Raw genomic sequence first — 14,491 nt, 5'->3', positions numbered from 1 at the left:
ATATTTTGAGCATCTCTGCAGTGATTCCTGATGGGCCGGGGGCTTTCCCGGTCTTCATACTCTTAATTGCTTTATCTACCCTGGTACTATCAACTCGGATAGCTGGTCCCTCTATTGGGTCGACATAAGGCAGGCTCTCTTTCTCCCATTCATTCTCTTTATTAAGCAATCTATCGTAGTGGCATCTCCAGACTTCTTTCTTTGCATCCTCATTTAATGCAAGCGTACCATTCATCCATGCGAACACATTTCTCTCCTACAACATCACTATTCTCTCTCCTACACTGTCTTGCAACACGAAATACCTCGAGTCTTTGGTCCTCACGGCGCAGAACATTGGCAAATCTTTCCTTATCTGCTTCCCCTCTGGCTAAATAAACCTGTCGCCTAGCCTCCCTTCTGGCACATTGGTACAATTCCCTGCTACCACCGTTCTTCCAGTCCTTCCAAGCCTGTTTCTTTTGTCTAATAGCCCTGTCTACCTCCTTGTTCCACCACCACGTTACTCTGGGTTGGGAGGGGACCTTACACCACCCACAAATCTGGTCGGTGGCTTTCAACAGGTTGTCCCGCAGAAATCTCCAATTGTCTTCCACGTTGTATGATGCTATATCCCCTTCTATTTCGTTAAATGCTTCAAGTAACTTGTCTCTAAGTCTCTGTCCGTTTGCAGGGTCTTTAAGCTTCCACACCCTTCTTCTCCAAGCCTGTCTAATTCTGGGCACCCATTTTGCCTTGATCCCAAAGTCGCTAACTACTAATCTATGTTGTGGGGTACATTCTTCGCCAGGGTAGGTTTTGGCATTTATAAGCCGCCCTCTTTCCCTATTTCTGGCGAGGATGTAGTCGATTTGGCTAGAGTGTCTGCCGGAGCGGTAGGTGACTAGGTGACTGGCAGGTTTCCTGAAGTTGGTATTGCAGACCATAAGATTGGTTGCATCACAGAACTCCAGCAGTCTGGTTCCCTCCTCGTTGCGGGAACCGAAGCCATAGCCTCCATGTATGCCATGGAAGCCCCCAGCACGACGTCCGACATGACCGTTGAAGTCTCCAGCCACAAAGAGAAGGTCCCTGTCACTCGTCGACGAGGTAGTTTGCAAGAGGGTGTCATAGAATTGGTCTTTCAGACCATCTGGTAGCCCAGGTTGAGGTGCATAGGCTGAGATGACAGTAGCTAATCTATGATGAAGCACTAGTCTGATCTTAAGTACTCTGTCACTTACTCTAACGACCTCGATTACCTTATCCACCCATTTCTCCGCTAGAAGTATTCCTACGCCCCCGACCCCGTCAGTGTTCCCTGCCCAGAAAATCTTGTACCTGTGTTCTTTGCCTGTGAGGAACCTTGCAGAACCTCCTCTCCATCTTACTTCCTGGATGCAGCACATATCTACGCATCTCCGTTCAAGCATCTCAACAATTTCACCAGATCTACCTTTCAGCGTGCCGACGTTGAGAGTGCCAATCCTAACAGTATGGGTGTTGGGGGTGTGGGCCTGTAGCCTGGGAAGGGGAAAAGCAGTGTCGTGTACCTGAAAAGAAAACTTGCAATTGGAAGAATTCATAAGCAAAACAGTACCTACAACCTGCAAACATTTCTCAAACTTAATGCGCTACCCAAAGGTAGGGGAGAGGATGGCCAAGGCCACTAGATGGGTTCCGGGAGACAGCCGAGGTTGACAGGATGACAGAGGAATGAACTTCCGGTGGAGGGGGTGGGATGACAGAGGAATGAACTTCCGGTGGAGGGGGTGGGATGACAGAGGAATGAACTTCCGGTGGAGGGGGTGGGATGACAGAGGAATGAACTTCCGGTGGAGGGGGTGGGAGGGCGGGTTACCGCCAGCGAGTAGATAGGGCTCTTAATTGTAGATTTTAAATATTTGAGAGACAACAATGCATAAATCGTAATTTTTAAAAGAGCAATGAATTCTGGGTGATTAGAATATAACGTAGCATGAATTTAGGAAGCTTAGAAAATGAATAAGCATGAATTTAAGACAACAACTGAATTCAATTGAATTTCATGGAGAGAAACAAGATAAATAATAGAGGGCAAACTAAAGCGCGAAGGTATTATGAGATGTTTGAGGCCGTAAATAAATAAAAAACCTCTATCTTATCTGCATCTTGGAGATTTCGTCGTAGTATGTCAGCGAGATAATTTAGAATGGGTTTCTCATTTATATATAGCCAGAACCTGAAGACCTTAAGGAAAAACTACGAAAGAGAGAGAGAGGATGGAGGGGTAGACAGAGGCATGGCGGGAGAAAAGATCATCATCATCATATATATATATAAAGAGAGAGAGAGAGAGGGGGGACCAGTCAAGCAGCACATCACGCTGTAATTCTTGGGCTGAGAAATCAACACTTAAAAGCCATAATTTTAAGGAGCGATAAGAATTTTTGAATAAAGGAAAATGGGTAGGGGTGGGTAGGTACCGCCAGCGAGTAGATAGGGCTCTTAATTGTAGATTTTAAATATTTGAGAGACAACAATGCATAAATCGTAATTTTTAAAAGAGCAATGAATTCTGGGTGATTAGAATATAACGTAGCATGAATTTAGGAAGCTTAGAAAATGAATAAGCATGAATTTAAGACAACAACTGAATTCAATTGAATTTCATGGAGAGAAACAAGATAAATAATAGAGGGCAAACTAAAGCGCGAAGGTATTATGAGATGTTTGAGGCCGTAAATAAATAAAAAACCTCTATCTTATCTGCATCTTGGAGATTTCGTCGTAGTATGTCAGCGAGATAATTTAGAATTCTAATATATATATATATATATATATGACTTGTTTTGGAGAATTTGTTGCCATTGCTTCCTCCACAATCATATCCCAATGATGATCATATTCGTCGGTAAAGATCATGTAAAATAATCGCCAAAAACAATCATAGTAATGGAAACTTGGGAATCCAAAATTTCAGGATTGCGGGTCTGGATTTGGCCAGGAATGTTTTTAATTTATTCACAGAGTTGGCCTGATTCCAAAATGGTATATGTTAGGCTACAGCCTCTAAGAGTAAAGTTGAAAAAGTGTGACACACTGACATTCGCATTTATTATATTCATCATCATCATAATCATCATCATCGTTTAATGTCTGCTTCCCATGCTGGCATGGGTTGGACGGTTTGATTGAGGACTGGCAAGCCAGTAGGCTGCACCAGGCTCCAATCTGATCTGGCAAGGTTTCAACCACTCCGAGAGTGTAGTGGGTGCTTTTTATGTGCCACCAGCACAGGAGCCAGTCAGATGGCACTGGCATCAGTCACAGCTACGATTTCCATTTTGATTTTTGATTTTCATATTAGATATATAAATACATATATACACACACAAACACACACACACATGTATATATAATGTATTTGTCAAACACACTTAGTATTAAGTTTTTCAGTCTGGTGCTTATTCTATCAAACTCTTTTGCTAAATAATGGGGACTTAAACAAGCAGTGAGAGAGTGGACAAATGTTGACACAGAGATGCACAGAATATATATGTGTGTGTGTGTGTGTACATATATATGGCAGGCTTCCATGCAGTTTCCTTCCATCGAATTCATTCACCATTCATTGGTCAGCCTGCAGCTATAGTAAAAGGCACTTGCTCAAGGTACTGTGCAATGAGATTGAACCCAAAACCATGTGGTTGTAAAGCAAGCTTTTGCATGCGTGTGTGTATGTGTGTGTGTCATCATCATCATCGTTTAATGTCTGCTTTCCATGCTGGCATGGGTTAGACAGTTTGACTGTGGACTGGCAAGCCAGGAGGCTGCACCAGGACTATATGTGTGCATACATGCACAGACATAAACTACCCATGCCAGCATGGAAAGCAGACATTCAACGATGATGATATACATACATACACACACACACACACACACAACCCTTTATTTCCTTGTCAGTGTTTTCTGATCATTCCATGAGGATCAATGACAGCTAAAGCTAAAAGCCTAAATCCACGCCACATAGCATTGGATGTAATGGATAAGGTCAGTGACAGACATAGTTTCAACCAGTTTGGGGGTCATGCATGGATCCAAAAATATGACATGTGATGATGGTGGTGGAGGTGGCCTGAGTCAATTAAAATTCAGTGTAGCTATATATACTTTGTGAATGCATTCTCTAAAGATGGTATTGATAGTCAGAGAATTATTTTATTGATAAAGGCTATTTTTAGTCTGGTGAGGGTCACCTCTGATCTGTTCTTGTGGTGGGGAATGTTCTACTTGGATGCAACCCAAATTTCTCCAAATAACTAAATATTTGTCTTCTATTGTTGTCGTGATTCAACCCAGAGTCAGTTTGGCTCAAACACACCTATGATGAAAATAGTGTTCACTCAGACAGTCTCGTATCTTCTTTTTGCAAAGCAGTAGGGTGTAGTTTTGAGAAAATTTAGCTGTTATTTCTAGCAGGTCAAGTGACAACATAGATGATCCTTTGTTGACTCTTAATTTAAAAAAGATGTTTCTGTAAGTTTCAGGTGTTAGCCATTGTTTCCTTAAAGACATCTGCCAGGCGCCATCTCTGTATTCTCTTATCAATTTATTTGGTGCCATTTCACCATCACACATGTATTCTGATGTCTTCACTCACAAACTGGAGCAAAAGCTAAGAGTGTGTGCTCATACTTCCTCGAGGTCAACTCCTCACTCTGTCATAAGGAGTCTTTTACTGTTATTTTATTTGCTCATCATCGTCACTTTTCCAAATATTAACACCAAGTTTAAGAATCACCTAAGGCTGGGAACCTGTACCATCTACCCCCAAACAAAATCCAACTCATTGTACATGATTACATGGTGACATCTTCATCTCAGCTAGGTCTACACCATTCAGTAACATCCTAAACCAAATCAATGAAGTAAAATATGCTGTAATTCTCAGAACAAATTCCACTAAAATATCCCAGGCAAACCATTGATATTTGACTATGTTTCAGACAATAATAATTTTCTCATTGAGGGCATCTATAGAGTCCTAAAAGATTTCACTAAGTAGCACTATTAAGTTAAATAATTGGCCAATGCTATTCCTCTCCGAATCCTTCCTGTCACCAATCATCTTACTATCAATGACTGCCTTTGTTACCTTCCTAACTGTACTATTCTGCTGCTATCTTTCTCACTTCCCTGAACTCATTATCCATCTTTCATTCTTAATATTATCCCTCTCCACTTACATTTTACATTGATCACCCTTCTACCATATTCTCTCTCCTCACTTTCTTGCAGCCTACCAACCCGTACATCATCTCTTTCACTTTCATCTTTCCTTTGTCTACCACATTATTGTTACCATTCTACTGCCCTTTACTCCTACGATCTAAGGTACTTTTGAGTGGGCTGGTTATGCAACACTGGTGTAGGTTACAGCTGTGAACTCACTTTATTTGCCAGGTCTTCTCAGTCACAGCATATCTCCAGAGGTCTCAGTCTTTTGTCATTGCCTCTGTGAGGCCCAACGTTCGAAGGTCATGCTTCACCACCTCATCCCATGTCTTCTTGGGTCTCCCTCTACTCCAGATTCCTTCCACTGTTTGGGAGTGGCACTTCTTCACACAGCTCTCCTCGTCCATCCACAGTACATGACCATACCAGCGCAAACGTCTCTCCATGCTTCTTTATAGTCCTCAGTCATCACCACCTCTTCCCTCCAATATGTATTTATCATCAATTACCTTTTACTCATTCAGTTCCCCATCTCTAACCATTCCTCACTTTCTTCAAACCCTCTTTTGACCCCTACCCACAAGCACTCCCTGTTCTTCTCTTCCCATTAACTTCTATTCACTTTCATTTCTTGAGACTATGGCACCTGACACATCATCGCCCCTATTTTTAATCTCTCTTCCCAACTTCACCCCCCCCCCCACACACACACTTCTAAAAGGCACTCTCTGGCTTTCTGTAATCTATTTGGGAAATATATGCCAGTACCGCCGGGCTGGCCCTCTTGCCAGTGGCACATAAAAGCACCCACTACACTCTCTGAGTGGTTGGCGTTAGGAAGGGCATCCAGCTGTAGAAACTCTGCCAAATCAGATTGGAGCCTGGTGTAGCCATCTGGTTTCACCAGTCCTCAGTCAAATCGTCCAACCCATGCTAGCATGGAAACGGACGTTAAATGATGATGATGATATGAATATGACATTTTGCCATTTCTTCTCTCAGACTCCCTGCTTATTATCCTGTGTATTAATTTGCCCCCCTATTTAACCTTCTACCAGCATTCTACTGCTTATGTATGTATGTATATGATTATTAATCTTCCTTGCAGTATGTATGCGCCTTTGCTGTGTCTTCAATGTCATCCAATTGGGACAGATTAGGAAAACCTTTCAACTGTCTTCTTGGGGAGACTTTTGAATTACAAAGGTAAGATCACTTTATCTCTCTTTCCCCCTCTCTTCACCCTCACACATCAATCTTCATCTGATGAGAGAAGGCAGACTTACTGTAACATCTCCATGCGACTGGTTACATACCCATAACTTTATGCACATTCATCTACAAATTATGATTGTTATTATTTAACTCTGGGCTTCTTGAAACAGCTATCGAGTGAAGAAATTACATATTTTCCTCATTTTATTCTGTACTTTTTGTTCTCCATGTAAATATATTTATATCAAGCCTATGTTTATCTCCATTACTCTCTCTCTCTCTCTCTCTCTCTCTGTATATATATATATATATATATATATATATATATATATACATACATATACACACTACACTCTCTGCCATCAGCCACCAGAAAATATCCAGACCTGTTCAGAGAGCTGGTTTACTGTAACTGGTGTTTACAAATCTAGTTCACTGCTCCTCATGTTTACACAACCAGTTTACTGCAACCTGTGTTTACAGAATTTTGTCTTACAATTATCAACTTGGGGCATCTCCTCTGTGGTATTCAATCCCTTTAAGAGCTAAATTGCAAAAATGGAAGAGTAGTAAGCAGTTTGCATTACTTAGTTATCTCCCTTTCCATTGTGAGTTTTTAAGTCTCGCTGGCTTTGATTTGCCCTTTCTTATATCTTTCCCTTTTTCTTTAAGTATTTTATCTTTACCAACATGATCATGATGATATATAAAAAAGGGCAAGAAAGTTACATATTTATACACACATGCGCATATATTTCTCTTCCTTTCTTTCCCCTTTTATTTCCATAAGAGCCATCCTTTCACTCATATGACCATGTTGTTTAACCCCTTTTCTTGATAGGTAGAACCTGTTGATATTACTCTCAGAGTGATGCATGTTGTGCATTACGATCAGTTTCCTAGTTCTTTTATCTACATCCTTTTATCTCTAGATAGCTTCTAGAAATCCTTGGCCTGGCAGTGCTGCTGTTGGGTTTCTGCCAGTCTCAGAGAAACTCTATAGGCACAGATGTGCAGCCAGGTGGAACGGCCAGGATGTGTGCAGTGTGACAAAGCTATGCTGCATAAACTTGTGCAGTGTCAAAAGCATTGCTGACTTGTGGAGAGTCATGTTGTACAGCTGTTGTTGCATCTAGAATGAAGCTGACCCTTGGCTGAGTCCCTTGTGAGGATTGCCCCGTGAGGCAGGGCAGGCAGTGTTCTCTTATCTAGTGACTATGGCAAAAGTGGTTGTGTAGTGGATGAGATTGAAAGGATTGAGGATAGACACATTCCTCACCGGTCAAGCCCTCATTGACTTTTTTTAAGTTGCAATTGAAGTGAGAGAGGGAAGTGCCCTGTTTCCCAATGAATTTTTCAAAAGGTGGATAACTGTAGCAAAAATGCTTTGGGTGAATGGACTCTAAGAATGTGCCTGAAGAATGGAGAACAACAGTTTGGTGAGGGCTTTGTGTTGTTGGTAGTCAGGGCGTTCCTGGATCAGTGAAGTTCCTTGGTTGGCCCTGGTTGGAGGTTCTCTTGTATCAGAACAACTCTATCATAGATCTGTTCAGATATTTTGTCTTCTGTATATACTGTTTATCTCATTTTCCCTTCCTCCCTTTTTCTTCTCCTTATTTTTGATGTAAACTCCATCACATCTTGCAAACTGTCCATGTAATGTCCCTCTCATTTGATAAACCCTGTGGCAGACAGAAATTGTTGTTGTTCTACTACTACTACTACCACCACTGCCACCACCACCACCATCACCACCACCACTACTATTGAAATAATTCTAGTGGGGAGGTGTACTAAATGTTAAATACAGGTAAAGTAAGATGAAATAATCTTGTCTGTCATATATCTTTGATCTTTTGACTTCATTCACGTTTGATCTTTCTCCATTTGACAGCAAATGTTATCTTTAGGAAATCATTGATTTTTTTTTTTTTTTTTTGCTTTTGATTTTTCTTTTTTAAAAAAAAAATTTTCCCTGGATGTTGGAGTTCTGTGTAAAATAAGAGAAGAAATAATAATAATAATAATAATAATAATAATAATAATCTGTGAAGATGTGTTAGTTTGACTGAATTGCTGTAGCAGATGGAAGACTGCCATGTTGCCGTCTTCTAACACCAATACTTGAGAGGATTAAATTGATAGAAAAATCATTATTAACAACCTTGTTTTAACTTCGGTTATTCCATCAGTGCTGCTTTAATCATTATCGGTTATTACATTTCAACTTATTGATTACTTTGAAAGTAGTTTTGGCTCTTGTGGTGGTGATGATGACAATTGTTACTGTTGTAGTTGTCGTAGTGGTAGTAGCAGTGGTAGTGGTGTTTTTTTGTTGTGGTTTTTGTAGTTGCTGGGGTGGTAGTTGTGGTGGTGGTGGTCATGGTTAGTTCCAAAGAAGAAAAGTTGACCAGAATAGAATTTTTCCCTTGTTATATAACTAATTTCAGGTTTTGGTGGAAGTTTATAGTTGTTATTGCTGTTTAGCCTTGATTCGCTTGAATCAAATGGTCTGTGTAGAGATTCTAAAAAACTTGTATATTTAGTGTGTGTATGTGTAGATACTCACATAGATTGATATACTCAGGTACTAACATGCTATTTTAAAGGTAGCCTATATGAGTGTTATAATTGAGTTTCATATATGGTACTATTTTAGTGCATCTTACAATTAATACACATACACACAGAAAGCAAAAATGACTAGATACATTTGATCTAATATATATATATATAGATATATATATACACACACACACACACACACACACACGCAATATGTTGTATACACCTTGGTGTGTCACGGGAGGGTCATTATACCTGCAATAATTCACATCAGGAATCTTGCAAACCAAATAGGAAAATGATGTTGTATAATACATTATGTATAAATGTACACCTTGTTTCTGTCCATTTAATTTCACTTGCCAGGCATTTGGCAACCCACAGTTATGGTAGAAAACATTTGCAGGCATTCTAACAGGAGGAACAAAGCTTAAGCTATAGGGTCCGAAAGCAAACTTCTAAACCGCATAGCCGTGTGTGTGTGTGTGTGTGTGTGTGCATGAATCTATACTATATTTATCCAGTATGTTCTATCTGTTGATAGACACGTCTTGTTCACCATTTATTCTGTATTTTCCAACTGGGGTAGCTGTGTGACTCTCCTATTTCTCTTCCTCTATCATACTTTAGCTTCTCATCCCTGGGCACAAGGCCACCTTCCCTCAATACTGCTCTTGGTGATGTCACGTAAAGAAGCACCCAGCAGACACTCTGTAAAGTGGTTGGCATTAGAAAGGGCAACCAGCCACAGAAGCTATGCCAAAGCAGACAAATGGAGCTTGGTGCAGCTCTCCAGCCTTGCCAGTCCACAGTCAAACCGTCTAACCCATGCCAGCATGGAAAACATGTTAAAAGATGATGATGACACCTGTTCCATGTTGTCTATCTTTTGTTTGTATTACTTTGATTAACATTTTTGTTTTCTTTATTTTCCAGAAACGACCTTGGTTTCCGTTTGATCTCTGAACAAGTCAGCCATCATCCTCCCATCAGTGCATTCCACGTAGAATCTGACCTGTTCCAATTTCACGGATCCATCCATCCCAGATTAAAGTTTTGGGGAAAATCAGTTGAAGTCAACCCTAAAGGAGTTATTACCCTTGAACTTACCAAGTAACCACCTTTCCTCACTCATCTCTGCAGTATTATTATTTGTATTATTATTATTATTTAAATGAGTTTCCATCCTGTTCTAATTACATCCTTTAGAAAAACCTTCTTATCGTATCCTCTTCAGTATCAGCTACCTCTTTCATAAGTTGTCTTTGTTGTTTTTCCACCCTGGACAGTCCTGATCATTATCTAATGTTTCCTTCCGTTTTTAAGGCAATAAGATGGGATTTAATGCCTGTTTAGTTTTTATTTTTAGCAGTAAGAGTGACCATGTAGAAGCATCTTGTTTTTGTTTAGGGGATTGATGGGTATGTTATTGTTGTTTCACTCGAAATCAGCCATGAAACATGAGACCTGTGGTCAAGTCGTTCCAACTGGCCATCCTTTCTTTATTCAGACATAATGTGTCTCTAGGAATCTTCTCCATCCGTGTGGTCATTTTAAGAGTGTAGGCTGTACTTTGTAGGAAATTTGGCAGTTATTTCTAGCAGACCATGTGACAACATAAAGATTCCTTCATTAATTTGTCTTTCTAGCCAGAGTTGATATAATAAAAGCTGGTAACCGTATTTACTGGCATTAAAGGTGCCCTTTCTTCATTTTTAGATGTATGAAAAAAATTGCCCTGCATCTAATGCAGCCATATTATGGATGGGAGACCATAGTGTTGTTGGTTAGGGAGCTGCGTGAGCAGCGTGAGCAGCCGTCCGTTTGGTACAATAATTGTTATTAACAATAAAATATTAAAAACAAGCCATAATTACCCTAATCTGTTGGCACAAACTTAATGAAATATTCATTACAGTGCATTGGTATTAATATAGGGAGGTCACATCATCTCCTTACACCTCCTTTCTCTGCATACATTAATGCACGCTTGATGTGTGTCTTACTTTATTTAATGACTGTATTACTTTTAAGAAACATTTCTTTTATCATCTGTATCGGGAGTTCCCGCTCATTTCTTTTATCTATGGACCCCTTTGAAATACTATTCTCTGATGGACCCCCATAGCCATTCAATGTTTAAAAATTAGTTTTATGGGAAACTTCTTTCGAAATTCTTATTTTTGTTATTCACACATTAACTTGTGTAGGCTGAACGTATGAGAAAGAAACCCAGCTGTTTCTTGCAATACATCCAAAGCAAAATGGTTTTTTTTTTCAGGGGGCCCTTCAAATACTATTGTGGATCCCCAGGACCCCCCAAAATCTTCTAGGGACCCTCAGGGGCCATATGAACATTCTAGAAAGATAAAAGGAAAGTTAAAGTCCCAGCAGCTTGTCAGCTATTTGTAATGAGTGGATGACAATAAAATCATAGCATCCTGGTTCTAATTGCACCCTGTGCCGCAATTCTCTTGACCAAAATATAAGCAACTATACTGTTAATCTGAAAGAAAGATAAAATTTAAATATCGTACTCATATAATGGACTTTCCAATGTGGTAAGATTGTAGTTACACATTTTATTCCCGTATACTGTCACAGCATTGTATTGATTGGCAGAGAATCAGTCATTTTCCCCCTACAAAATTGCTTTGAAATATCTTTAAATTAGTGTATGACAAAGCATAATACATTTTTCCACAGAATATACTTGTAAAGTAGGTGTACGTTTTCAGCAAGAACGCATCTTATATGTCAGCAAACACAGTAAGAGAGAAGGAATGTCGTCTCCCTATTCTACTGAGCAGTGACTAGTTTATTAATAGCCAAACAAGGGAGATAATTTTTGTCAACTTGTGACTGATTTGACAAGAATTATTGGAATGTTGGGCAGAATGGCTGCTTTGTTTGTTTTGCTGTTTTATATTCAGAGTTCAGATTTTCGAATGACTAATACAAGTAGCAGTCAAGCATTAAAGCCATGTCAATGAAATGATAAGAGTGCTTCTCCGGGTTATGGTTATACCAAAAAGATCTTTTTAATGTTACTTTAGATTAGTGTGTTAGGATCAGTGACCCCTTCAGTGGAAACAATTTAATTTGAAATACATTGAGATTCCTGCATTAAAGCCTCGACATTACATTTGTATGTAATAAATCAGATATTGGTATTCAGGCATGAAAAGAAGACAAGGAATCCAAACAGATAAATATGGTTTTCTTGGATTCCCCCTGTTTTGAAATCTGGTATATTATCATCATTGAAGGTTTTAAGAATTGAGTTTTATGTATTTGTTGAAGAATTTCCATCTTGAAGTATTCCCAATTCAACTGAATAACTCGTCTCGTTCAATTTTTGTTTATTTTCTTTGATAACATTTCTTACTTGTTGAGTACGGTAGATACTGAGATGGAATCGGTTGATAGGTAACATCACTTCACGTGCTTTTCCCAAGTCCACTTTTCCTCCCCCCCCCCCTTCCAAGACCATTGGAATCGGTACCACCATAGTAGACAGAAAGAAGTCATCAACAATACCCCAAAAGAACTTACTCCAAGCCCACTGTCTAAAACCACTGGAATGGTTAAACAAAATAAAAGAAAACCCATTGCTCTTACAGAAACAGGGCCCTAAGTCTGTGATGAAATCCTTTTTAATATTATTATTGTTGTTGTTGTCATTTCAAATTGTTTTCTCAGCCCAAGTTTATCATCTGTTGAAATTATTTCCAGATTTGGTGAAGTCTACACATGGTCTAATGTCAACTGCTGTGTACATAATGTAATTGTGGGGAAGCTTTGGGTTGAACATGTGAGTATCTTTCCTTGTACATTATCTAAAGCACACACTCAATCTGTGGAAGCATTTCAATTCACTTGTAGCTTTACCGTTCTTGGTAAAAGTATAGAATTCTTCAGTTTAGAGCTGGGGTTTCTGTTTTCTGGAAAAAATTATCAAAGTGCACATGTTTATAAGGAAACATGCTATCATTGCTTTTTGGCTGCAGTTGATTACCAGCTGGCTCTATAAAGCAGCCTGATGGCCTTTTCTGTTCTAACCTCAAGTTGATCAATGCTTTGCAAATGGAATTGATGGATGAAAACTATTTCAAAACCCATTTCGTGTGTGTGAGAACTAAGTTCTCCAGTAAATAAAGTCCCGTAGTCTATTGGTTTCACAGAAAGACCAGTAGAATAAAGACACCTCATTTGCAAACCAAGGGTCTGTAATGGAAAAGGTCTCTGGCTGTAGAACGGCCTAAATAAATCTCATCTAATTCTTTATCCATTATCTGTTACTTGTTTCAGTCATTAAACTGTGGCCATGCTGGGGCACCACCTTGAAGAATTTTACTTGAACAAAATAATGTTTGTCATAAAAGTTTCGGAACTTCAAGACATGAAGTAATTTCTTTTAATGATGGAACTCAAAGGTGATAAGGCTATAAAGAATGACCTGGAAATATTGGCCTTTTGGATAGAAAATGTCAGAGGCTACCCATGGGACGCAAGCCTTTGACTTTTCCCATCCAAAAGGGATTTTTTCTTTAACCCAATATTTAGATACTATTATTTATAGCTTTATCTACTTCGGGTTCCAGCATTGAAACAAAAATAAAATAATTTTATAAAGTGTAGGAGTTGAATATTGCCATAGCTGTTTATAGGTGTGTTACAGTATGCAGGTACTATCCATTTACTTTATCAATAAATAGGTGTCATGAGGAAGTTTGGTCTGTCTTGTAAATAAGGTCTACAAAACTGTCTTGTACCTCACCTTCTGTAGTCATTAGCAGCAAACAATTGAAGCTCCCAACCCTGCCACCTCCCAAATAGCTGCTCTCCTCAACTCACAGACTCTTCTCCTTCATGGTCTAACAACCTCTACAAGATCCTCTAACCTCACTCTACCGACTATTATACCATCATCACCTTCATTCAGTTTTGGATCTCTATTGGGGATCTCACTCAAACAACATTGCCAAAACTACATCTCAAAGACTTGGTCTCCCTCTTTAGGGTCAGGCACCACTTCAATCCAGTTTGTTTTGTTCACCCTCTCTGAGTGAAGCACATCAGATGTCTACTGGCCTCTAATGTCTGTGATGTCGATACTGTTGTTACATGCGTCACTAATGGATTTGACCTCAAACAAGACTTGCCCTTCAAGACCACACACTACTGAAACCCCTACAAAGGCCAAGTGCCACATTGTGCCTCCACTCGGACAGTACTGCTGCTGATGTTGCACACGAAAAGTTCCAAAACCACATCTAAAAGGTCATTTGTCTGAGTGTTGATGATTCCCTCACCACCACACTGCATTAAGACAACAATTTGGCTGAGCTGGTAGAGCACCAGACAGAATGCCTTGTGATATTCATTTTGCTTTTCTCAGTTCATCTTTGCCCTTGCATCCTTTCAGGGTCAATAGAGTACCAGTCATGTACTGGGGCTGATTCTTCTCTCTCTCTCTCTAGAAACCAGTTGGGTTCAAACCAAGAAAGGG

The 14,491-nt window shown here is 39.6% G+C and overlaps 1 protein-coding gene across 6 annotated transcripts in view; it reads left to right on the top strand.

Annotated features, from left to right (window-relative positions):
- LOC106881912 (oxysterol-binding protein-related protein 1) overlaps window positions 1-14,491 on the top strand; it is a 214,003-nt gene that overhangs the window by 179,562 nt on the left and 19,950 nt on the right. For all 6 annotated transcript variants that reach the window (XM_089351688.1, XM_089351689.1, XM_089351690.1 and 3 more), the window contains exons 19-21: window positions 6,308-6,405; window positions 9,916-10,092; window positions 12,715-12,793. In XM_089351688.1, coding sequence (XP_089207814.1) covers window positions 6,308-6,405; window positions 9,916-10,092; window positions 12,715-12,793 — 354 coding nt within the window. The remainder of the gene's footprint in view (window positions 1-6,307; window positions 6,406-9,915; window positions 10,093-12,714; window positions 12,794-14,491) is intronic.

Source organism: Octopus bimaculoides, chromosome 4, assembly GCF_046866305.1.
Source record: "Octopus bimaculoides isolate indiv1 chromosome 4, ASM4686630v1, whole genome shotgun sequence".
Lineage (NCBI taxonomy): Eukaryota > Metazoa > Mollusca > Cephalopoda > Octopoda > Octopodidae > Octopus > Octopus bimaculoides.
The sequence above is the reverse complement of the archived record's forward strand: the minus strand, read 5'-3'. Positions and strand labels throughout refer to the sequence as shown.